This window comes from Hemicordylus capensis, chromosome 4 (assembly GCF_027244095.1).
Source record: "Hemicordylus capensis ecotype Gifberg chromosome 4, rHemCap1.1.pri, whole genome shotgun sequence".
Taxonomy (NCBI): domain Eukaryota; kingdom Metazoa; phylum Chordata; class Lepidosauria; order Squamata; family Cordylidae; genus Hemicordylus; species Hemicordylus capensis.
The window spans coordinates 299,778,487-299,804,499 of NC_069660.1; the positions used below are offsets into that span (position 1 = coordinate 299,778,487).

General features: G+C 46.7%; 2 protein-coding genes across 2 annotated transcripts in view; one reads left to right on the forward strand and one right to left on the reverse strand.

The window, feature by feature from the left end:
- Window positions 1–1,065, reverse strand: part of TNFRSF11B (TNF receptor superfamily member 11b) — a 172,954-nt gene extending 171,889 nt beyond the window's left edge. Inside the window, exon 1 of the mRNA XM_053242717.1 lies at window positions 932–1,065. The gene's annotated coding sequence lies outside the window, so the exon portion shown is untranslated. The remainder of the gene's footprint in view (window positions 1–931) is intronic.
- On the forward strand, window positions 1,020–26,013 carry MAL2 (mal, T cell differentiation protein 2). Its single transcript, XM_053242725.1, has 4 exons — window positions 1,020–1,154; window positions 10,998–11,168; window positions 19,774–19,950; window positions 23,432–26,013. The coding sequence occupies exons 1-4, from the start codon at window positions 1,020–1,022 to the stop codon at window positions 23,501–23,503; spliced, it is 555 nt and encodes a 184-aa protein (XP_053098700.1). The 3' UTR covers window positions 23,504–26,013.

Sequence of the window (26,013 nt, forward strand, 5' to 3'; positions counted from 1 at the left end):
AGTTTCCGAACTACGTACAAAGGCAGCCCCACGTAGAGTGCATTACAGTAGTCAAACCTGGAGGTTACCAGCTGGTGCACCACTGTTCTGAGGTCATCTTCCTCTAGGAATTGACACAGCTGTCGAATCAGCCTAAGCTGATAAAAAGCACTCCTGGCTACAGCCTGAGATACCAGAGTGAGGTCTGGATCCAGGAGTACCCCCAAGCTGCGTACCTGCTCCTCCCGGGGGAGTGTAACCCCATCCAACACAGGGAAGTCTAATTCATCCCTCAGATTCTAAGCCCCTACAATGAGCACCTCCGTCTTGCTTGGATTCAGCTTCAATTGCCATCCATCATCCAGCCCATTACTGCCTGTAGGCAGGTATTTGGGGAATGAACGCCATTTCCTGATGAAGCAGATGAAAGAGAGAAGCGGATTTGGGTGTCATCAGCATACTGATAACAACCAGCAAGAAATCTCCTGATGACCTCACCAGCAGTTTGATGTAAATATTGAAAAGCATTGGTGGCATTTTGTGGAAAATGGGGCGCGGGGGCTCGCCACGATGAACTCCGGTCAAAGTTGGCACCCGAGCCCAAGCGCCGGGTGCCAACTGATCGCAGCTCTTGGGAAGCCCTCTGAGCAGCCGGTGGTGGTCCTCCCCGGAGAGCGCCGAGCGAGCACACTCTGCCCTCGTCGTCGCAAGAAATCGCACACAACGCGTGGCCACCAAGACGAAGCCCCCGCGCGCCCGGCGGAGCTGCAAAAGCGCGCAGCTGCTGCTGGCGGCGACTGCTGCTGCTGCGAGGGCGCGAAGCGGGAAGGAGGCGGCGGCCGCCTGGCGGGGCGGCGTCTAACCAGCCCACGCTCCCTGCTCGCCACCTGCGGCTCTTCCCGTCCCTGCCCTGCCAGCAGCGCCCCTCCTTCCGTCTTCCTTCCTTCCCTACCTGGCCGCGGCCACGTCAGGGGGCTGAGCGACGCCGCCGCTGCAACGCTCGCTTGCTCCGATCCCTCCGCAGGCAGCCGGCAGGCACCATGATCTCCGGCCGAGGGGGCTCCATGCCGCCGCCCCCCAACGCCACCGCCTATTTCCCTCCGCCTCGCATCACCCTGCCGTCCGGCTTGGAGATCCTGCGCACCTACTCGGGGGCTTTCATCTGCCTAGAGATCGTAAGTGCTGGGAGGGACGGAGGGAGGGAGAAGCAACAAGTGAGGAGCGATCTTCCCACTTGGCACCCACTTTTTCATCTTATTTCATTCAGAGGAAGGAGGGTCCCGCCGTTTGCAGTCTTTTGTTAATAGGGGTGCTTGCTTTATTAATATCTGTCTGTCTGTCTCACCCAGTATGTCTTCTGTTTCTAAGCTTACTGTTTCCTCTCTTTCTCCCTCCCTGACAAGTCTCCCGTGTCTTCAACTGGCAGACGTTCAACCGATGACTTTTCCCTCTTCCCCACTTCCCACTCCAGTCACTGTATCTCTGTGCTGGGGAGGAAGGTGCACCTGTTGGATTTCTGTATGCTGCACAGCTGTTAGGCACACAAGGTGGGCTGGAAAGAAAGATGGCCACCTGGGCCAACAACCCCAACTTCTTAAAATTTATTTCCTGTGCCCTGAGCAACGCTCTCAGGCTAGCATCCCACACCCAGGGGGCAATGAGCATCCTCAGGGCCCTCTCCAACTTCTGAACACCTTGTTTTCTCTTGCATTTGTAGCTCCTTTCATGACTGAGAATGACGGTCTGCACTGCACACACGCTCCATCCCTGTTGTATAGACAGTAAATTTGTACACATGGATCTGCAAATCTGTGTTTATTAGTCTCATACATAAGCAAATGAAATCAAAGGTTTCCCTTTTTAATTTCAAAAAACAGCTGAAATAGGTGGGCCCCAGGCATCTTCTGAATCATCCACCTCTAAACCTGTCCCTGGTTTCTCCTAGCTGCTGCTTCTTCCCTGTTTGAGATGCATATTTTTAATCGTATTCTGTGCTTCATGTTGGTCTTGTTTTTCAAATGGAGGGTATAGTTTCCAAGGGGTGAGGCAGCTTTTGGATTTAAATAACATGTCTTGACATCATTAGTAAAGAAGCCTTCCCTATCTACTCCTCCAGCAGCTGGAAGAGGTATGGGTTGGACACCTTGCTATGCTGGTTTTCTGCACAGAGGAAGATCCAAAACCTGATCCCCCAACCTGTAGCCTGGAGTGGTACAATCTGTTCTACCACCTCTGAACTGCACTGTCATCCCCACTGCATGTGGAATGACCAGCCCTAAGAAGCTCTGAATCAAATGGGTTCAGAATGATCATGTTAATAGGAAGCTGCCATATACTGAGTCAGACCATTGGTCCATCTAGCTCAGTATTGTCTACACCAGTGTTTCTCAAACTTTTTGGAGTCAAGGACCGCTAAATTCTTCGTGCAGCGTTTCAAGGACCGCTACATTCTTCATGCGCAGTTTCCCGGACCAGGAGTTAGTAAAGGGGTTTCAAGTCTGTCTGTCTGTCTGTCTGTCAGACTTCTATACTGCCCAAAACTTGCATCTCTGGGCAGTTTAGAATGAAAATAATATAAGCATTAAAATAATAAAATTTGGAATCTTTTGCAAACATTGAATATTAGGGGTTCTTAACCTTGGGTCCCTCAGTTAAACTCCCATAACCCCCAACAACAATGGCATTTGGCCATTATGGCTGGGAATTATGGGAGTAGAAGTCCACCAACGTCTGGGTACCCAAGGTTGAGAACCCCTGAATCTAAAAGCCTGGGTGAACAAATTTGTCTCCAGTATGTCTGGAGTGGAGGTGCTTGTGATTACTCAATGGAGAGGGGATGTTGGGCCATTAGAAAAATTCAAAAGCTACATGGGGCCAATGAAAACAACATACAAGCAAGCCCCACTGATGCAAGAGGGAAACAGTGTTCCCTCTCAAGGCGCCTCGACCACAACAGGCAGCTGGGTTTCAATCAACCAACCTTTGGCTGCAAACAATGAGCATGCAAGAACCAGCAGCCCTTCAAGTGGCGCCCACTGCCATACTTTTTCCTCCATGCCCCCGCATCGCATACAGTTTGAAGCTGTAAAGATAGGGAATAAGATAGCTGTAGGAAGATCTCAGCAGCACGTGGAGGCAAGGCACAAGAAGGGTCCCATGCCTCCGTGATACTCTTCCTCTTCCGTGCCATGTGCAAAATTGAGGAAGTGAGTGCCTTGATTTCAGTTGGGGGTGGGTTGACTCCCAGTCAGGGACCGGCACTCAACCCTTCGGGGACCGGCAGCGGTCCAGGGACCGGTGGTTGAGAAACACTGGTCTACACAAACTGGCAGCAGCTTCTCCAAGGTTGCAGGCAGGAATCTCTCTCAGCCTAATCTTGGAGATGCTACCAGGGAGGGAACCTGGAGCCTAGATGCTCTTCCCAGAGTGGCTCCATCCCCTAAGGGGAATATCTTACAGTGCTCACACATCAAGTCTCCCATTTATATGCAACCAGGGTGGACCCTGCATAGCTAATGGGACGTCATGCTTGCTACCACAAGACCAGCTCTCCTCTGTCCGTTCCATGGTTAGGGCAAGGGTTCATAACCGTGAGAACCTTGATGTTTTGGACTACAGCTCCTATAATCCTTTGGCCATTGTGGCAGGGGATGATGAGATCTGTAGTCCAGCAACATCTGGGGGAACCAAGGTTGGGGAACCCCTGATGTAGAAAGCCAGTACAGCAAGGAGTCCAACCCATGCCTGTTGTACTTCTCAGCCCTACAAGTGCTATTTTGACCCCCCCACCCCTTAATTCAAAGCTTCTGCCCATTTGCTCATTATGAACTGCCTTCCTTCATCAATATGCATATATGGACCATTGGCCCATCTCACTCATTTCTGCCTACCGTCTCCAGGATCACAGATAGAGATCCTTCCTGGCCCTGCTATCTGAGATCCTTGGAGAAGTGAAAGGCCTGAATCGGGAACCTTTTTTTATGCAAGGCGTGTGCTATACTTCTGAGCTTCGAACCTCCCCATAACTAACATTTAGCATTCTTATCCAGCACACACACCCTTCATCCCCACAGCTGACCGATTCAATCCACTCAAAGTTAACCAGTTTGTTTTCAGGCCTGGTTCAAAAAGTGCTTTTCCCGACGTTAGATCTTGGGAGTGATGTTTTGCAAGTAGAGATCACAATTTTTTATGCCACCAAATCTATATAATTAATTCCTGTAGGCGGTCCAGGGGGATGCATGGGGATGTGGCAAGCTCTGCCCCCGCTGCAGCCATGACCAATGGCGGGCCCAGAGGGGGAGACACGTGCAAGGGTGGGAGGGAGGAGCACACGCCAAGAGGTGCGAACGGTTGAGCGGCAGAGGAGGAGGATGGAGGGCCAAGGAGGAGGATGGGTTAGGGTTAAGGCCAGGATGGGCAGGCAGCGGGCAAAGCCCCACCACCCAGAGGAACAGGAAGGGTGCTGGGCAACAGTAATGGATGGCGGGGGAGGAGGACAGGCAGCGGCCAAAGCCCCACCACCCTCAGGAGGATGACAGGTGGTGGAGGGGGAGAAAAAGCAGTGGCAGGCAAAATAAAGTGGTGGGTGGGGTGGGGAGAGAGAAACCGGCAGCTCGGGGTGGGGGGAGAAAGCTGTGGGCCCCGAGAAAAAGTCCGAATGGAAGCCTCGCCAGTCTTTGGAGCCGGGCGGGGGCCGCCCAAAAAAGCTGGCCTGCCCCAAATACCACACAGATGCCCTGTGCCGGGTCGGCTAGTATGCTTTTAAAGCAGGATAAGTTGCCATTTCTTCCCCCTTCCCATGGTAGGGCTCCCATAACAGCTGTGTGACATGCAGAAATCTGAGAGCTGGCATTTTCCCCAGCAAGAAGATGCAGTGACTAGAAAGTCATCACCTGCTGGATTTCTGCCTGGTGCTCAGGGGACCATAGGCTGTTGTAGTGCATGTGGGTGGTATGCGTAAGGCACCAGGTTCAGTCTCTGGTACCTCCCATTTAAAAGATCACAGGCCTGGTTTACTCATGCAGCACAATGAGTGGGAGGATCCTGAGATGGTAAGTGAACTGTTCCACTTCAGATCCCAGGTGGGAGATACCATTTCCCAACACTTCCCCATGTTAAACAGAGAGAGAGAGAGAGAGAGAGAGAGAGAGAGAACGAACCTCCCTGCAAGTAAAAAACTAACACCTCCGTGAGAAAGGCCTTTTCCTTGCTTTGCTAGTTTTCTGTTTACAGAACTTTTTATCCCTTTAGGGGAGCTTTCAGAATTGTAATAATCCACCAGCCCTCTGAAGTGGTAGAGGCCACTCACCACCTCAGGACTCTACCACCTCATTTGGCCACATGTGCAGACCCCACTTAAAATCGCAAGGCTGGAAGACTCGAGAAAGCCACTGCTGGCCAGAGTTGTCAATAATGGGGTAGGCGGACCAATGGTCTGATTCAATAGAAGGCGGTTTCACATGCAACCCTGAAGATCACAGCTGGAGACAAAGTTGGCATCTTGATTTCCCTTTACCTTCAGCCTCTGTGGATGAGTCCCTTCTCCTACCCCTTTGCCTGAAACTTTTCTCCCTGTGCGCCCTTTCTCACAATCTAGTGAGTGGGCTTGAGGGTGGGCAGCGGGGAATGCAGAAGAAGCTTGCCTTCCCCGCAGACAATCCTCCGGGAGTAGAAGTTTGCCTTCCCCGCAGACGATCCAGATGGCCCGCAGCTGTCACAGGCAGTGCGGAAATGCGGGCGTCAGGACACGTCCCAGCACCTGGAAATCCCACAATGCACCTTGCACTTGCATTGGGACGATCTGGAACTATTGTGGAGATCTCCCCAGCGATGGCCCAGAACCCGCTCAGGGCTGACACACGAGCAGTACGCCTAGGATAAGAGTGGACTCGTACCCTTAACCTTGGCTAACTGGTGGGCGCCCTAGGTGGGTTTGCTGCTGGGAGCCTCACAGCTACCAGCGGTTCTCATGGGCAACCAAGCCCGGGCTTAGCTGCCCTAGCCTGGTCTTGGCTGCTCGTGAGAACAGCCTCTATGTGTGATTACTTCCTCTTGCCTCTATCCTGCACCATCACCTGGTACTCCCCCCTGAACTTCATGTTCCCTTACACCCTGGGCTGGCTGGGGACTCAGGGCTGGGAACCCATGCAGGATGCACTCCTCCAAGACAGCTGCAGTGTGTGCTTCTGCATCTTTCCCTTCATACCCCTGCATGCACCCAAGACAAGCACTGGAAAAGCTGAATGGGGTGAGTTTCCCAGCAGCATGTGAAGGGACGTAGTCTAAACAGCATAATGAAACTGTGGCTGGCCAGCATGCCAAGAAGCTCCACCCCGGGCCTGTGTGTCACCCTGCCCACACCATAGGCCCATCACAGGTTTTTCCTGTTATTCAAATCTGGTATTTCATTGCAGAGTGGATTCATTTGGATCCAATTAAAACGTCCTTAAAGATGTATCGGTTCACCCCGACTTTTAATTAAAACTATTCGAACAGTTTTAATTAAGTTTAAACATTGTTTTGAAGATTTAAATTGTTGTAATGTTTTAAATGTTTGTGTTGTCATTTGTATTGTTTTATTGTGAACCACCCAGAACCGTGCGTTTTGGGCAGTATAAAAATATGGTGGTGGTTGTTGTAGTTTAAATTGCCACTGGAAAAGGGGGGGGGGATTTAAATAATTGATTTAAACCAAGTGTTCCAATTTTTAGAAATCCACACATTCTCATACGTTTTCTGGACAAGTTTGTGTGTTAATTGGTCGCTATAGCAATTAAAGCATATCGCTATAGCAATATTGGTTTGCAACACAGTAGAGCCTTTATGCTGCTTAGAAGCAATCTAAACATTGACTGTGCTGTCACGTGGCTTGTGCACCGCAGGACTGTATCTGCTTGGAGAGAGAAGGCCTGGGCAGGGCGGGTGGAGAATGGAAGACTGAGTAGCTTCTGTTTGGCTCTTTGTGCAGGGATATGAAGCAAGAGCCCCTGCTTGAAGACCAAAGCTGTAATCCTATGCAAATTACCCGGGAGTAAACCCTTTTGAAAACAGGAGGATGTTTACTCAAGTGAACATGCATTGGATTATGCCAGGGGTTTTCAGGCACAGGTCCCCAGATGTTGAACTACAACTCTCATAATCTCCAGCCTCAATGGCACAAATGCCGTTGTGGCTGGGGATGATGGGAATTGTAGTCCAAACCCATCTGGGGACCCAAGTTTGAGAACTTTTGGATTACACTGTGTCTAGAACTGTTCAGAATGGGCTGGTAGGTGCTGAGCAGAAAATCCTTGCTCTGTGAGTAACTTCCTTGTTGCTTGATTAGTTAGATTGTACAGAAGCTGATAACGGAACACATTGCAACACTCAGGGAGTTAAAGGGCATATAATATAAGGATAATGAAGGTAGGGTGAGAAACAAAATGGTGGGCCAGTTCAAACAATACCGGCCCGATTATTTGTGTGTGATGAAGGAAGGGGCATGCCAAGAGTGCGCCTGTTGGGACGTCCTCAACAGGTATCCCACCCCTTCCAGTTCATCCCTGGATCATGTGTCAGAGCTGTTCATCCAGATGGCCCCTAATTTGGATGAACAGTGCCCACATGTGTTCTAGGGATACAATGGAAGGGTGTTTGGACATCTGTGGAGGAAGGAGGGGGTGATACCTTTTTGGTATTTTTGGTATGTTTGGTATATTTCCTTTACATGTGCTGGGGCTAATAAAGTTTGAACCAGCTTGGTGTCTCCTATATCCTAATATGGGGTTCTCAAACTTTGATCCAGTGTCCCCCTCTAACAGGGATTCCCAGATGCTGTTGACTACAACTCCCAGAATCCCCAAGCAAAAGCCATTATAGCTGGGGATTCTGGGAGCTGTAGTCAACAACATGTGGGTATCCCTGTTAGAGGGGACACTGTTTGGATCCCTACATGTTGTTGGAGTACAGCTCCCATCATCCCCAGTCCCAAGCAACAATGGGCAACGTTCCAACCACATTGGATTGCCAACATTCCAAACGTGTTTTATCATCCTTTCCTAAAAGTAAATTTTCCAGAACTATTTTACTTTCAATACTTACTGTCAGACCAGAATGGTTTAATTTCTTTAAACCTTGCAAAATTTTGTTTTATCGCTTGTGAAATTCATCAAACACTTGGTTCATTTGCCTTAGTTATTGTTTCAGTTTAATGGCTTGTGATCTAACCATTTTGTTTTCCTTAATGTTTGTTGTGCTCTGCTGGTCAGTACTCCAAAAACATCTGGGGACCCAAGTTTGAGAGAATCCCTGACCTAGTGCTTGTGATCACTTGACCTCTCACATGACTTGGGAGAGCTGGGAGAACTGGTCTTGTGGTAGCAAGCATAACTTGTCCCCTTAGCTAAGCAGGGTCTGTCCTGGCTGCATATGAATGGGAGACTTGATGTGTGAGCACTGTCAGATATTTCCCTTAGGGGATGGAGCCACTCTGGGAAGAGCAGAAGGTTCCAAGTTCCCTCCCTGGAAGCATCTCCAAGATAGGCCTGAGAGAGATTCTTGCCTGAAACCTTGGAGAAGCTGCTGCCAGTCTGTGTAGACAATACAGAGCTATTGGTCCTATGGTCTGACGGACCTATGGTCTGACTCAGTACATGGCAGCTTCCTGTGTTCCTATGATTTCGTATGAAGTCAGACTATTGGCCCTTCTCGTCTAATGTACTCTGACTGGTAGCAGCTGTCCCAAGCAGGTGTTTTTCCTAGCCCTGCTGTCTGTGATTCACTTACTGAAGTGTTGAATCTCTGAATACTGGGATTCGGAAGCAACAGACACCAAAGCTAGAAGCTTTCAAAGGCCAAACACTGGACACTTCTAACATCTCCCGCTCTGTAGAAAGCAGTGGGATTTACTGCCCCTGGTGGTGCAGTGGTAAAACTGCTGTCCTGTAACCAGAAGGTTACAAGTTCGATCCTGACCAGGGGCTCAAGGTTGACTCAGCCTTCCATCCTTCCGAGGTCGGTAAAATGAGTACCCAGAATGTTGGGGGCAATATGCTAAGTCATTGTAAACCGCTTAGAGAGCTTCCAGCTATAGAGCGGTATATAAATGTCAGTGCTATTGCTAAGTGCTAAGTGCTATTTACTTCCAAGTGAACACACAGAGGATTGTGCTGCTGATCTCTCCAGATTGCACCAGAAGACCAGCTCTGGGCTCCTGCCAAGATGCTTCATCACGTGATGCTGGACTGGTGCGCGTGCGCCATTCCTGGTCATGCCGGAGCAAGTCATGTGACTCTAGACTGGCATTTATGACCCACAGCTGCCTCGTCTTATCTTTAGCAATGCGGTTTTCTGTGTTTCTTGTTGAAACAGTTGGGCCAGGGTGGGTTATGTTTCTGTGTTTTTGGACAGCATGCCTCAAAGCAGGAAGCAAGGCCTTTCAAAAGACGCACAAACATTTCCCCAGGCAGGTGCTACTTGTCGGGTGACCTCCATCCTAATTGTCATTGAAAAGGGCTGTTAATCTGTGGTCTGTGTGCTGCTGGTTTCTCCCTCTGGTAGCCACCTCTTATTATGAAGCCTGCTCCTGTGCTTTCAATAGCCTAATGTGAAGAAATTGAGCAGGGGAAGGGTTTGTCTGGCATGGGGATAAGATGACGGGGAAGTGTAACCTCCTTAATTTCTACATGGAAGATTTAAGGCACAGGGGAATAAATTGTTAAGAAAAAATAGGGTCCCTTACCTATTAAAGTTGTTGGGTTTTCCCCTGACAGGACTCCTGTGTCTTTAACTGTTTTAAAAGCTGTGTGACACATGGAAACTCATCAAGATTCCTCCTTTTCTGGGATTACAGATACAGTGATTGGAAAACCTTTAGCTACTTTATTATTTATGTAATATTTATTTAATATTATTTATGTATTTAAAATATTTATGACCCGCCCCCTCCAGTACATTACTGCTCAGGATGGCTCACAGCATCAACAAAACAAATAGAATGTAAAGTAAAAGATGAATAAAGTTAAATAGTCAAAGGCTTAAAACCCCATTTGAAAATTGCAGATTTTTAAAGTTTCCAATTAAAAGTGTATTAATAAAAAGCTAAAGACTGATTTCTTCCAGTCATGCAGATACTAATAGCACAGGAACCCTGCAGGGGGAAAAAAGTGGGCCATGCTACTAATCCTCAATGCTGTCCTGGTTTCCTGCACTGAGTGGGGGGGTTGGAGAATAAGACCCTCAAGGCCCCGCCCCACTGCACCTCTGCTATCATCGCCACCAAGCTGGAGAGTCTGCTGCTGCCACCGTGAGAGGGCTGCCCGTGAGAACACAGGCTTCCCATGGCCTCTCTACGTCCCTTGGTTGTGTGAGGGGGATGTTCATGTAAATTGTCTCTCTAAAGCTGCTCAAAAACCCTGCTTAAAGAGGGATTTGGAGCAATTTATGTGAATGACCCCCTCACACGATTAAGAGAGCACAGTGGGATGTCTTCCAGTGATGTCAGAGGGGGTGTTCTCTTGGCACAGCCGTGACCTTGTCGCATGTGCCACCTGGACGTCATCCGAACCGGCCCTGTGTGTGCGTTCATTTTAAATGTGAACCTGGGTACAGACCCTCTCAAATGCAGGGAATAGATAGGGAGTGTACTGTTCTACTTGGGTTCAACCTAGCGTGTGAATAACTGTGTGTACAGATCTGTACCTGTGTATACTAAACACAGGTTGTATGTGCATTGAACATAATGTGTGAGTAGGGCTTTTGAGAGAGTCTGCACTTCAGGTCTGTATTCAATTTTAAGATGAATGCATGTACAGTCATTCACATAAGAACATCTGCATGTGTACAAACACATGAATGCATGTACAACGTGATGTCTGAGTAGGATTATGGAACACTTATCTTTGGGAAATGCAGGTCTAGTGAGTTTGTGATTTGTGATTACCATGCTTCCCCATCCCCACCTAAAAACAAATACTTATAATGTAGTGTTAGTATTTTATTCTTAAGCTTGTTTTGTTTTTTGTTTTGTACTGTTACAGCTGTTGGGAGCACTCGTCTGGATTTTAGTATCTGCTACCAAGATCCCTTTGCCACTGCTGCAGGGTTGGGTGATGTTCGTGTCTGTGACGGCTTGTTTCACATCCATCTCCTTCCTCTGTGTGTTTCTCTTCAGCTATAGAGAGAGGATCGCTATTGACTGGAACCGTCTGGTAAGCATTTTACAAAGTGCTGAGTTAATTGCTGTTTCCAGTTTTTAAGTGTGTAAATACTTTGTAGCGCACGCATGGCTGAGGTGGAATTTGAACACTGGTCTCCCTACTCCTTGTCTGGTATTCTAACCACTATACAACACTGCCTCACAAAATTGGGAATCGGAGGGGTTTGTTCTTATTGAAACCAAAAAGAAATATTAACAAGTTGTTCTAGTAAGAACTAATCTGTCTACTTTCCTTTTACCATCCCTACACCTGGACACAATTTGGTCCAAAATCGATTAGGCAGTTCACAAGTTAGCCTACTTGTGCCTCAAACATTCATGCAAGGGCCATCTTGAATTGGAGTGGATGATGTCATCACAAGCTATGCATTTTAGGTATCCCTATGTGTCTCTAAAACTGTGCCAGATTTGATCCAAATTGGTTCCCAGTTGCACCTCAAATGTTCATGTGTCTGCCATCTTGAATCAGGGTGGATGGCATCATTACAAACTACTCTCTGGAGCCATCCCTATGTGTCCCTACACCTGTAGCAAATTTGGTTCAAATTGGTTAGGCAGTTCACAAGTTAGCCCAATTGCACCTCAAATGTTCACATGTCTTCCATCTTGAATTGGGGTGGAAGACATCATCACAAACCATGCCATTGAGGTGTCCATGTGTGTTACTCACTACAGCTGTAGCAAATTTGGTTCAAATTGGTTAGGCGATTCACAGGTTAGCCCACTTGCGCCTCAAACATTTACATGTCCACCATCTTGAATTGGGGTGGATGACATCATCACAAACCATGCCGTTGAGGTGTCCCTATGTGTCCCTACAACTATACCCGATTTGTTTCATATTGGTTCAGGCATTGTGAAGTTGATAGCGGGACACACACGGAATGCTGGGTGATGTCATAAGCCTACTGGAAAGTAGGCTAAAACAGGGGTGAGGAAGGGTTCCCTGCTCTAAAGCTAAAAGAAGCTAAAAGGAAACAGAAAGAAGACACCAGCAACTGGGAAGGATGTTGTGCTGGGCTAAACAGGTTCAATTCTTAACCTCTGTATAATAGGGAAGAAGAAACCTTTTTAAGTGGTGGCTCACTCATATCTTGCAGAGGGAGAGTAAGTGTCCCTCTTCTACCCAGCATAGTAGGCCCATTCGCATGTTCAACACTCATACAGTGACTGTACAGTGTCCACAGGTACAGATCTGTGCACAGGTACAGTCACTCACACAAACACATGCACGAGTGGATAGACATCTGTACTTGTACCGTGTAACGTCTGAATCAGGCTGGTGTCTTTCCAGGGATTGTTGCTGGTGTTTGGGGTGTTTGTATTTTATAGATTGTGAGCCCTTTGGGGACAGGAAACCATTTTTCTTTTGTGATGTAAACCTTTTGGACAACCAACTTCTGTTGTTAATTGGTGTGTATGTGTGTGTTCCTGCTAAAAATAAAAGAGCCACCGCATTGTCTCTTTGCCTGGTTAGCAAGGGTTCATCATAATGGCTTTTCACATGACGCCTCTGTGGTGTATGTCTGGACGGTCTCAATAGAGAAAGTGTTGTGTTTGAGTTGACCTTGAGTGACATGACCGTTCTCTCTATAGCAGGGTTTCTCAACGTGTGGGTCCCCAGATGTTATTGAACTTCAACTCCCATGATCCCCAGCCTCAGTGGCCTTTGGTTGGGAATTATGGGAGTTGAAGTCCAATTACATCTGGGGACCCACACGTTGAGAATCACTGCTCTATAGTGATTGATCTGCACTGACTCGTTGACACCACGTGCAGGTCATCCCTTGGTGTCACCACCAGTGGGTGATGAGGATGCTGTATGAATCGGCCCTTAGCTGTCCAGTGAGTGACAGGGAGGTCTTGAAGGCTATGACCCTGAGCAGACTGTAGTCTCTTGTATGGGAAGGAGGCATTCCATAATGGTCCAAACAAGACATGTCTAGTGGGCCAGATGCAAAACTTGAAAATTAAACCCACAGCATTTGCACAACTTTGTTTTTAAGGGTGGGGAAGCCACTTGCAGCACTGAGAACATGAAGCTTAGGAACATAAGAAGCTGCCTTATGCTGAGTCAGACCCTTGGTCCATCTGACTCCGTACTGTCTGCACTAAATGGCAGCAGCTCTCCAGGGTTTCGCATGGGTTTTTCCTACCCTGCCTGCACCTTATGCAGGCAGTGTGCATGCTCTACCACTGAGCTATACCCCCCTATGTATGCATCCTTAGCCAGTTGGCCTGTCCTAGCTCTAAGAGGAAACTGTCCCCAGGCTGTGAGGGGTATTGGGAAGGGAAGCCTTTACAAACATCCGAGGGAAGGTGAGGCAGCTTTGGAAAACACTATGCTCTAGGGTCACTTGAGAGCTAGCTGTGTGTACAGAGCAAGTCTCAAGCACCGAACAGTGTTACAACTCCAGCCGGCAATTTCATCACTGTAATGGGAACACATTTCAGCAGCAGGTAAGAACATAAGAGCAGCCTTGCTGGATCAGGCCTAAGACCTATCTAGTCCAGCATCCTCTTTCCCATCGTGGCCAACCAGAGGTGCCTAGGAAGCCCCCAAGCAAGAGATGACGGTTAGTCCCCACTCCTGCTCTTGCTCCCCTGCATCGGATATTCAGGGGCATCCTATCTCTGAACCTAGAGGTAGCCTGAAGCCATCAAGACTAGTAGCCATTGACAGACCTGTCCTCCATTAATTTGTCTAAACTCCTTTGAAAGCCATCCAGGCTGGTGACCATCACCACATCCTGTGGCAGGGAGTTCCATAGATTAATTGTGTGCTATGTGAAAAAGTACTTCCTTTCGCCAGTCCTAAATTTCCTGGTAATCAGTTTCATAGGATAAACTTAACATCCTGATCCCAAATGTTTGTGCTGGTAGATCTCATTACCTTTAAATCCCTGACTTAGGACCCAAACCCAAATGTATCTCCTTGCCCATGAATCTGCCTGCTATTTAGGATCAGCCATGGAGGGCCTCTGGCACATCCTTCCTATGCACCCCCTTTTAAGGCTTATTTGGTGGAAATGTGTAAAGGGACCTTTTCTGTGGTGGTCCCTAAGCTGTGGAACTCCTTGCCCCAGGAGATTTACATGGTTCCCAGTTTGCCCACCTTTTGACATTTATTGAAGATTTGGCTTTTTCAACAACTTCAGTCAATTATTTTTGAGAGGGAAGTTCTTTCTGCTGGCTCTCCTGTTTTACGATTGGTTTTCTGCTCCATTTAAACTTTTATTTTGTTTTTAATTTTTGTTATTTGATCTACTGTTGTCTTAACATTCTGCAAACAACAAACCGCTTTCTTTGATTGGATATAAATTTCCCATACGATATTAAATAAATTAAATGAAATCTGTCTAAAAAGATGGAGTGTCCTCATGGTGTGCTGGTGCTCTTTCGATGTTGTCAGAGGGTGTTTTTCTTTGTTCGCCCTTTTTTGTGGCTCACAAGCATTGTACAAAGACCAGACCTCTTGATCTGGAAAGCTCCAGACGCCCTTGAGATGAGCTGGTAATGTTCTCTCCTTTGCTTGTACACAAACAAGGTGGGGGTCGCAGCTCTGTGGTAGAGCTTTTGCTTTGCATGCAGAATGCCCCAGGTTCAGCGCTTGGGGTCATTGAGAGTTAGAGAAATGTCACCTGCTAAATTACAGGAATTGTGCCTCATCCTCTGTATCCAAATGGGCCAAACTCCTTCCATTTCTAAGGGGCAAAGTTGCATGTAGCTACCATATGTTGGCCTTTGTTTCACTATTCTGTACCATCTAAGCAAGCCCAAATGACCCATTCTGTAGTGGCTAGAACTTGCCCTGCGGTATGATATATTGTAAATTGTTCTGAGAATTTTAGGCAGCTTTTAAAGCTTTAAAGTTTTAATTGATTTTAATGTTTTATTTATTTGTATTGTTTTATTATTGTGAACTGCCCCGAGACTTTGGTTTGGGGCGGTATAAAAATCCATTAAATAAATGTCCTATATTAGGTATCTGTCCCTAGATCAGGTTATGCCTTTGCATTAATTTCACAGCCAAGGTTTCTATAACTAGTTAGCCGTTGGGTCCTGACCGACAGCAAGAACTAAGCACGCCCAAGACCGCCCATGTTATCTATCTATCTATCTATCTATCTGATTTCCTTTCCAAAAATGGCTCAGGGCAGTTTACATTAAAAACAGTGCTAAAATCAATTAACTGTTAAAATTGAAAACTGCAAGAACAACATAAAACCATTATTAAAACAATTAAAAAAGTTTTTAAAACCCTGGAAAACCAGGCCAAACCTTTCTGGTTTAAAAAGAGTTTTAAAACCCTGGAAGACCAGGCCAAACAGATAGGTCTTAAAGGCTCTCCGGAAGGCCAGTAATGAACTCAGATTACGGATTTCTGCCAAGAGCACATTCCACAGCCCAGGAGCAGCTACTGAGAAGGCCCGCCACCAGACATGTTGGTGGCAGCTGAAGACAGACCTCCTCAGATCACCTTAATGTGCAGTGGGGATTGTACCGAAAAGGCGCTCTCTAAGATAAACGGTTAACACCATTTATCATTTTATAGCATCTTTTACAGTCTTAGTTTTAACTCCGTAATATGTTATAATTCTATAGTTCTCCCAGACTGAGTAGATTTTAACCACTTAAAGCTTTCATAGTTCTTAACCTCATAGATTGATTGCTTTTATAATCTCTATAGTTTTTTATCAATTTGCATTAATTTTAAATGTCAATTCTAAAGCTACCTGTCATTTTAAGATAGCTTACTTCAGCCTAACAGTAGTTGTATAGCAGTGTATAGCTTTTTAGGTTTTATACACTTCTACCACCTACTCATCAGCTACTGTCTTCACAATTCCAGGCATAGCCTGTTTCCGTGCTGCTTTAATGTTGTTTTAATGTACTCTACTCTATGCTGGTCAAATACGTTTCAAAAACCTGTGCTGCGACATTAAAAGAAATGACACCAGGACACCATAAGGTCCTCCCAGAAATTTTGAAAATGACAAGCAGAAAGTTTAAAGACACACGTCTCAAGAGACATCACTGGTTTGTGACCTTGCTGCTGAGTTCCCTTATTAAAAAGACTGATTGATTCATATAACTGCTCGGCCAAATCTTTTGCTAGGGGTACCGCTGGCTGGAGTTAGCAGAAGCAATGCACCTTGGATCCCAGGTGTCATTTTCTCCTGGGAGGGCAGAGAGGAACTTTGATTTCTGACTCCAAACCACCCCCTTTTGCTATAGATCTTCTGTAGCCAAGTCACATGGAGGAGGGGAAGGGAGGGGACTTAGCTCAGTGGCAGAGTATGTGCTTTGCATGCAGAAGGCCCCAGGTCCAATCCCTGGTATCTCCAGGTAGGGCTGGGAAAGATTCCTGCCTGAACCTTTGGAGAGCTGCTGCCAGTCAGTGCAGACAATACTGATGGACCAATGGTCTGACTCAGTATACTTCCAATGTTCCTATGTACCTGCCTGCTTATTTACTATGGTAATGACTCTCTAAAAATTTCCAGAATCATCACACTTGGCATCCCTAGTTAATATATAACATATTTCAAGGGGTTGCACATATTAGCTCTGTGATCTTTACAACAGCTCTCACTTCCAGGAAGAGAAGTTCTGTTTCTACAAGGTGGAAGGACTGATTTTCAGCACTCCCTGCTTTCCTCTGCAGCCTTCTGGAAATCTGCAGCTGAAGGTCCCCCAGTATGAGGGCCCCCCGGGAGCACAGGGGCCTGCAGAGAGAAGGGAAGATGGACAAAAATCTCAGCAACCTCATTTTCATTTGCAAGTTGTGGTACCATTTCGGGGGCTAGCTCAGTGGAAGAGCATCTGTTTTGCATGCAGAAGGTCCCAGGTTCGATCCCTGGCATCAGAGCCAGCGTGGTGTAGTGGTCAGAGTGCTGGACTAGGACTGGGGAGACCTGAGTTCAAATCCCCATTCAGCCATGGGGCTTGCTGGGAGAAATCATAACTCATTCTGGCCTATACTGCAAGGTGTAGTGGTTAGAGTGCTGGACTAGGACCGGGAGACCCGAGTTCAAATCCCTGTTCAGCCATGAGACTAGCTGGGTGACTCTGGGCCAGGCACTCCTCTCTCAGCCTAACTTACTTCACAGGGTGGTTGTGAGAAAAAACTTGAGTATGTAGTACACTGCTCTGGGCTCCTTGGAGGAAGAGTGGGATATAAAATGTAAAAATAATAAAATAAAAAATAATAATCTTCAGGTAGGGCTGGGAAATACTCATGTCTAAAACCTTGGAGAACTGCTGCCAGTCAGTGTAGACAATACTGAGTTACTTGAACCAAGGGTCTGACTCAGTACGTCAGCTTCCTGCATTTCTAAAAATCACCCCTCCCCAGTTAGGGAGCAACAGCATGAGAGAGGGTATGCCCTCATATCTTGCCTGTGGGCTACTCAGAGGCATCTGGTGGGCCACTGTGTGAAACGGTCTGCTAGATTAGATAGGCCTTGGCCGCAGGGTTTCATCTAACAGGGATTCTCAGATGTTGTTGACTACAACTTCCATAACCCCCAAGGAAAAGCCCATGCAGCTGGGGATTCTGGGAGTTGTAGTCAACAACATCTGGGAATCCTTGTTAGAGGAACACTGCTTGGCCCTGATCCGGCAGCGCTGTTCTTATGTTGCACCAATGGGACCCTTTCCATTCACAGAAGTAGTAGTTGGGATCCAGTCCATTATCTCCACATTGTAGGTGGGGAATTGGGTGTGAGTCCTTTTGGAATGGATGACTGCTAAGTCTAGTATTCTCAGTTAGCAAATGTTTTGAAATAGTTGCTTCATTTTTCTTTCTTTCATATGACCTTAAACTTTGTGAAGAGCTTTGCACAAAAACTTCACAAATCTATTCTGACCATGTGCTGGTTTTGCTCAGATTTAAATGGCCATGCAAGTTATAAGGCAGTAATGAATTGGGATCCTAATGTCCTGTTTAAACCTCACATGCCTCTTGACAATGTGGGGTGTTTTTTTGGGGTGACAAGAAGCCTGGCTTTTACTTCTGCTGGTAACAGAGAACTTTATTGTAACTGTTGCCAGGAAGTTCCAGGGCAGGGCAGCAAGCAGAGGAAATGAAGTGATCCTCCTCCTGAAAATACTCCTAAGTCCTGCACACACTACCCTATTCATATGGGTGTGTGTGCCCCCTTCATCAGCCAAGGTGCCAGAAATTTGAGCAGAGGGAGTGTATAATAGACATCTGGCAGTCTAGAACAGGAATGGTGGTTCTTGGTCCATGGGAATTGCAAACTCTTTATTGGACTGTATGTTTTTTTATGCAGGGCTTTCTGCAAATATCTTGGATCTACTGTATAAGCTGATGGGCAGGGACAGTGTTTTGTTTTTAAATTACTGTAAAAGTGTGTGTGTGTGTGTGTGAGAGAGAGAGAGAGAGAGAGAGAGAGAGAGAGAGTCTGCAAGGATCCTGGAGGCAGTGTTCCCTCTAACAGGCAATCCCAGGTGTTGTTGACTACAACTACAATTTTAAATAAATAATAATAAACAAACAAACTCCCAGCATCCCCAGCTGCAATTGGCTAGGGGTACCGAGTTCCCTGTTACAAGGAACACTTTCTGGAGGAGGCTACAGTGCACCTCTGTGTGATCTCTGCAAAAGGCCCTTCATACACTGCCACTCCTCAGTGGAGGCCAGGCTGAAAAGCCGGGTCCCCCCTCATTACAACACTGTCCCCAAACACACTTTCCTTTTCCTCATCGGGGTAAAGGCACCCATTCACTTATATGGGAGAAACTAAAGGGGCGTACTTGAGACTTAACTAGATAGCCGGGGGGGAGGGGAATGAGTGGCCGCTGCCCACTCAGATGTGCCCCACACAAACCCCCAATAATATCTAGCAAAGGATACTTGCGATGTGATATCATCAGGTTCAGAATTTCCCTGCATCCTCTCTAGTCTGTCACCTGCCCCTTCAAGGGAGCAGTGTGGGTGTAGTGGTTAGACTGTTGGACTAAGAGCGGGGAGACCCGAGTTCAAATCCCCATTCAGCCATGAAACTCACTGGCTAACTCTAGGCCAGTCTCTTATCTCTCAGCCTAACCTACCTCACAGGGCTGTTGTGGGGATAAACATAACCATGTACACCGATCTGGGCTCCCTGGAGGATGAGTGGGATATAAATGTAGCAAGTAAATAAAATAAAATAAATGAGGTGTGGAAAACACTGAGCATGGCAGAAACCACCTACATGTTTCTTTAACGGAATGTTGCCGGGATGGGAGATATGTGGGGCTCACCCAGGTCAGCAGCAGACACATGTCCATTGTAACAACGAGTTTCTAACACCCCTTTCATTTGCAATCCACTTTGCTGGTGTTTAATAAAAACCTGATGGTGGGTAGAAGCAAATTTCTCTCCACTCAGATCAACCATGGGTGTCTGGAGTGGGGGACAAGGGGGGAAGTACATGCCGCCGCCCCCCCGATTGATCCAGCCCCTTTGAATTCAGTGGGGCTTACTCCCAGGTAAGTGGGTATAGGATTAAAGCCCTTCCCTCCCGCCATTGGAAAAATTCCTGCATCCACCCATGAGACCAACTCTCCCCCCCCCTTTTCCTTTGCAGGATTTTCTTTACCATGCAGCAGTTTTTGTCTTCTATTTTGGGAGCTTTCTCCTGCAAGCGGCAACAACCTCTTTGCACGGTCACCCACTTAAATTCAGCTTCGACCTCGCCACCAACAGCACCCTCTACGCACCACTTCTAAATGAGCATGAACATAACTTGAGCATAGCAGCCACCGTAAGTATTATATAGGCATCTTCCATAATAAGGTGGTCTCTTAGAGGCACCCTGGGCTTACTGAGCTTTCCATGGGGCCAGATGCAGTAGTTCAGCCTCTGCTTTGCATGCAGAAGATCCCAGGCAGCAAACATGCATTCTCCCCTTTGCTAAGCAGGGTCCACCTTGGTTTGCATTTGGATGTGTGACTACATGTGAGCATTGTACAATATTCCTTTTAAGGGGATGGGGCCACAACTCAGTGGAAGATCATCTGCATGCCTGCACGCAGAAGGTCCCAAGTTCACTCCCTGGCATCTCCAGGAGGCTTTACACACATGGCTTTTGGTTCGAATCTCCTTCGGGATGGAGCGTGTGAGTCCATATATCAGCTGCCTTTACTTTGAAGTCCCTTCGAGCTATCAGGGACCAGTACAGATAGGACTCTGTTTCCTCCCGAATCAACGCTGCACATTCTGGCTTAGCCCAATTTATGTCCACCTTAAAATAATCCTCCATTTCCAGCTGTGTGAGGTGGCGTTTTTCAAAATTCAATGAAGGGGAGTTTGACAGCTGTTGGGTATGGTCTGCTCTGAGTATTTGCAATTGCAAGCGGTGGGGCGGGGGAGGGTTTTTAGCAGATTGGTGGAATTCTGTGGAGGGAGTCCAGGGGAGGGAGAAATTCCTGAGTTAAATGCAAGCACAAACTGCAAAATGTGGGTCTTAACATAGGCTTTAGTAGGGATGTGCAAAAAATTTCAGACACAGAATGATCTGTGCCCGAAACGAGCCATTTCGGGTGATTCGGGGCCAAACCGAATAACCCCCGATGTCCCCCGATATTTTTCTGGCCCGAGCCGAATCACCCGAATTTCGGGCCTGAAAAATTCGGGTGATTCGGTTAATGGTTGATTTTGGGGGATTTTTTGATGTTTTAGTGACTTTGGGGCAGTTCGGGGGCATAGCATGGGATCTGGGCAAAAAGAGTGGCGTGGGGTGGTAGTGCCTAAATTGAAAAAAATCTCAATTAAACAACTCTCATGACCCCACTTTCACTTTTTCACACTCTCAATTACTATGAATATGAGGAAGTAATCAATTTAGCACACTTCACCTTATGAAGACAAACCTCAGAAATTCACCAAAATTCACCCCTCTGCCCAATCACTCTGAAATTGGGGACGGGTGGTAGCCTCCACCCATTAGGCACTATCTACCAGCCCACCCCACTCCTTTGGGGCAGGTCCACATTCTGCCCCCAATCTGCCCCAAAGACACCAACACTTCAAATATTCCCAAAAAAATCAGCCCTCTGCCCAGTTCCCCTGAAATTGGGGTGGTAGCCTCCACCCATTAGGCACTACCACCCCACCCCACTCTTTTGTGGCAGATCCACTTTCTGCCCCCAAACTGCTCCAAAGCCACTAAAACTTCAAAAATTCTCAAAAAATCAGCCCTTTGTCCAATCCCCCTGAAATTGGGGTGGTAGCCTCCACCCATTAGGCACTACCACCCCACCCCACTATTCTGCCCTAGGCCCCACTTTCTGCCCCAATCTGCCCCAAAGACATGAAAACTTCAGAAATTTCCCAAAAATCAGCCCTTTGCCCAATCCCCCTGAAATTGGGGTGGTACCCTGCACCCATTAGGCACTACCACCCCACCCCACTCCTTTTGCCCAGATCCCATGCTATGCCCCCGAACTGCCCCAAAGTAACTAAAACTTCAAAAATTCCCCAAAAATCAGCCCTTTGCCCAATTCCCCTGAAATTGGGGTGGTAGACTCCACCCATTGGGCACTACCACCCCACCCCAAAATTTTGCCCCTGGGCCCCTTTCCCCCCCAAATCGATTCGGATTCGGATTAAATCCGAATCCGAACCGAATCAAGGGTGATTCGGGTGGCCCATATTCGGGCACAAAACAGAACAGGGGTGATTCTGTTCGGGTCCCGAACCGAATCACCGAATACCCGAATTGCACACCCCTAGGCTTTAGATATGCAAGATGGAGACTACTGCCTGCTGTAACCTGAGCCCCCCACTTTTTTTGAGCTGATTTGCCTGCATTTTTCTTCCTGACAGAGAATGCAATGATTTCTACTTTAAACTTCCCTGCCTCTGGGCTCTTGGCGGGGCAGGGGGGTCATGAGGTGATGAAGGCATTCATTCACATAGGCAAGTTCATTCTAAAAATCAGCAAAGATTTGGGTCAGATTCGGCAGGCTCGGGTTAGGCATTCTGCTGTTTGATCCCTTGGCAACCCATCATTCTGTTATTCCTCAAGGCTGTCAAACTAACAGCACAAAACAAAAGGTCTCTCACCTCCTCCTCTGCGAGGATTGGTTGGAGGAAAAACCCAGAACCAGCTTATGCAGATGCACAGGAAAAAGATCCGCCACGGATTGCGGAGAGGAACCAACACTATGTGAACTGCCTGTTTAATGACCCGAATTAAACATCTTGCGAATCTGCTGCAAAGTAGATTCACTCTTCAAATAACCCGAGGCATAAAGCCATGTGTGAATAACCTCCAGGTAGGGCTGGGAGAGACTCCTGCTTGAAAGCTTGGCAAGCCACTGCCCTCTAGAGGGACCAATTGTCTGACTTGGTTTTAAGACAGTTTGCTATGTTCCTATGAGGCAAAGGGAGGAAGTCACCTCAGTCAGCAGATTATTGAAGCAGCAAGATGCCTCCTGCTGTTACCATTGGAGCAGCTGATTGCTTCCAATTTGGGCCTTGCAAACTCCCTGAAAGTCACCTTAAGTGGTGCAGCGGGGAAATGCTTGACTAACAAGCAGAAGGTTGCTGGTTCAAATCCCCGCTGGTACTATTTCGAGCAGCAGCGATATAGGAAGATGCTGGAAGGCATCGTCTCAGACTGCGTGGGAGGAGGCAATGGTAAACCCCTCCTGTATTCTACCAAAGACAACCACAGAGCTCTGTGGGCACCAGGAGCCGAAATCGACTTGATGGCACACTTTACCTTTAAACTCCCTGGAAGGTTTGCAAGAAGCATGAGGAGAAAAGAGGCTGCTGGCATCCTCCCTCCCTCCTCCTCATGCACTTCCAAAGCTTCCAAGGGTTGGTTTTGATAGAGGGCTGGCCCCACCAGGGGAATGAAGATATGAATATGACAGATATTTATATGCCACTTTTCAACAAAAGCTCCCAAAGTGGGAGGGATGGATGGATGGATGGATGGATAGATCCCTGCCCTCAAAGGGCTCACAATCTAAAAAAGGAACATAAGACAGACACCAGCAACAGCCACTGGAGGAATGCTGTGCTGGGGATGGATAGGGCCAGTTGCTCTCCCCCTGCTCAGTAAAGAGAATCACCATTTTTAAAAAGTGCCTCTCTGCTCAGTTAGCAGGGGAATGATGTGGGGCAAGGTAGCCTTTTGCACCTTGCCTCGGGTGCCACAATACTTTGAGCTGCCCAAGCCACAGCCAAAATCCAATAGAAGATTCACTTTGTGTCCCCCCCTTAATCTCCCACAGATTTTTGCCTTTGCAACAACTGTATGTTATGGGTGCAGCACAACCCTTGCTTTAAGAAGATGGAAGCTATAGCACCGGATGAAACAAGACTGCTCAAATTCCCATCTGATTTGTGTAACTCTGCAGATGATAAATGGTATCCCACTTGCTCATCAGATAAGAGTGGTGTTCCAATTGTGCGTTTGGAATAGGTTTATATTTTTCTAAATTGTTGGTGCACAAATAAGACCATGTTATAATTATATTTTTCGATGGGGAGGGGGTGGACTTGTTATTTATTTCTCGGGTTTTGACTTGCCTAGGTTTATTGACTTTCTAGCAGCAGCATCCTCTGCAGCGGATAGTATTATAATCACCTTGAGCAAGTCGTGGGGTTATCATTAGCAGACAAATGAATGTTTGGTGCTAAACAACTTCTTGGAGGAGAAATGAACTGCTCGGCAGAAATGTTGTGCATGTGCACGTGCAGAGAGGCAGCTATAAGACAATGAACTGCAGTGCTTTTGTTGACAGTTAACTGCAATCCACCGCGCAAACTCCTTTAATTTCAGTGGGTTTTTGCAGGACTCTTGTGTGAGCAAGACTACTCCAGAGAGGGGCATGAGGGGCAAGCACCCCCTCAATAAGTGGCTTTCCCCCCATTTCTGTTGCAGAAAATCAGATATGTGAGATACAGCTTGCCCACCCCTGAATACATTTTGCCCTTCTGTGTGCTCCCTCAATATTCTTTTCCTGCTGCGAGCAAGCTTGAATGAATGGAGATTGCTCAGTAGCAGTGCTTGGTGAATTGTCCCTTCTACTTCCACTCTTGCACTTATTTTGATGCAGGCAGGGACATGGGCAGGGGTGAAGAAATCTTGTCTCAGCTTATCAGCCAGACAAAATATTTTACTCGTCAAGCTATGTTGGTACATTACTCGACCAGGACCTTTTTTCACTCATCAGGCATCATTTTTTCACTCGTCACAGACTGGTAGACTAGTGGATTTCTGCAGCCCTGGTCATTGGGTTCTACACTAATCTAAATGGACTCTGTTAGAAACATTGGCCCACACCCTGATGAATCCAGTGCTTGCACAACAAACAAAGTTGTACTAGTGTGATTGCATAGCTGCATTGCATCAAGAGAATTTTTGGAATGGTACTCTTGTGCAAAAGTTCCCTGCAGAGCATATGAGGCAGGCCGTAGTTCATGCCCCTTGTTTGCGCTAGTGTGACACTAGTCTGGAATGCAAGCTTTAGACTTTGTGCAACAGCCTTGCCTTAGTGCAAGAATGTACCACTTCAGCCCTCCAGCTGTTTTTGGTCTATAACCCCCTTCACCATAGTGAGGGATGATGGGCATCATCTCTCCTGCATATGTCTCCAACATCTGCAGGAGAGACAAAGTTGTGCAGCCTTGAACAAGCAGTGTCCTTATGCAAGCATAGTGTTAGTCAGGATGTTTGCTGCTGCCTTCCCATTTTTAAAAAGGGATGTATCAAAATGGGGGCAGGGGCATTGTTTTAATATTTATCCCATACATATACTGTAGATATCTAGATCTGGTTTTAAAACTGCACTTTTTATCTGTAAACCTCAAAGCATTTTATGGAAGAAGTAATTATTATACCTCCAGGAAAGGGAAGCAGATAAGTAACATGCCCCAGGCTATAATTGTGTTAGTGGCAGAAAATGGAAATGTATCTCCACAGGAGATTTTCTTTTCACTTTTTTTAGAAAGAAGAGCTGGGAATCAATCTGTTAAAGCTGCAATAACTCCGTCATGACAATTGGTTTATTCATGCATCACATGAGGTTTTATCAAATTTTTAACTGAATCAGTTCCCTGGAAAAAATTTGTCCAGAGCTGACAGCATTTTTATAAAACTTCTGTATATCTGTAGATTCATATGATGTATTTAAAGTCATTGTTAAAATGGCTTGGCTGTGCTTATTTTAGAGAATCTGATATATTTGGTAATCGTTCTTACATATATATATTAGCTAGTGCTACTGCCTATATGGTAAATTTATAAAATTGATGGACAGCCCAAATACTAGAAGATTGGGATGATATATCGGTCCTCTGTGAGTCCAGCATTACAGTGGATTTTCCTCCTTACCCTTCCTAGCCATATACATCCTAATGCAGAACTGTGGATTAGTCCCATTCCAAGTTTTGCAAGCAAGATTCAGGAAGAAAAATATAATCTTCCTGTGCCAATATGTTAATCTAAACTCGTCTTTCTAATTTATGTTGTAGCTTCCTGCACTTACCAGAAACAGCTTGATACTGTGCTGATAGGTCCTTTCTCTGACGAATTTTGTTTTGGCAAACTTATTTATATTGCAGAGCACTTCTAATGCATTTGTGTTTTGAGTGTAAACATGTATATTTGTGATTAACTGTTGTGCAGATGTCTTTGCCTTGCATATAAACGTTTGCACTGTTTCATCTCATTTGAGGATGCAAGTTCTTAAACCAACTGCTCACAGGTCAGTGTTGTGTTTATACTTCCTACTAATGCAGGTTTAAGAAAATCATGTAAATGGAACAACTAGATATGTATCTTGAATGGAATAAACAAGATAGAATATAA

Coding starts and splice junctions, on each gene's coding strand:
- MAL2 (XM_053242725.1), top strand. CDS start 1,020: ATGATCTCCGGCCGAGGGGGCTCCATGCCGCCGCCCCCCAACGCCACC. Junction 1,155..10,997: donor CTTTCATCTGCCTAGAGATC/GTAAGTGCTGGG, acceptor GTACTGTTACAG/CTGTTGGGAGCACTCGTCTG. Junction 11,169..19,773: donor CTATTGACTGGAACCGTCTG/GTAAGCATTTTA, acceptor TTTCCTTTGCAG/GATTTTCTTTACCATGCAGC.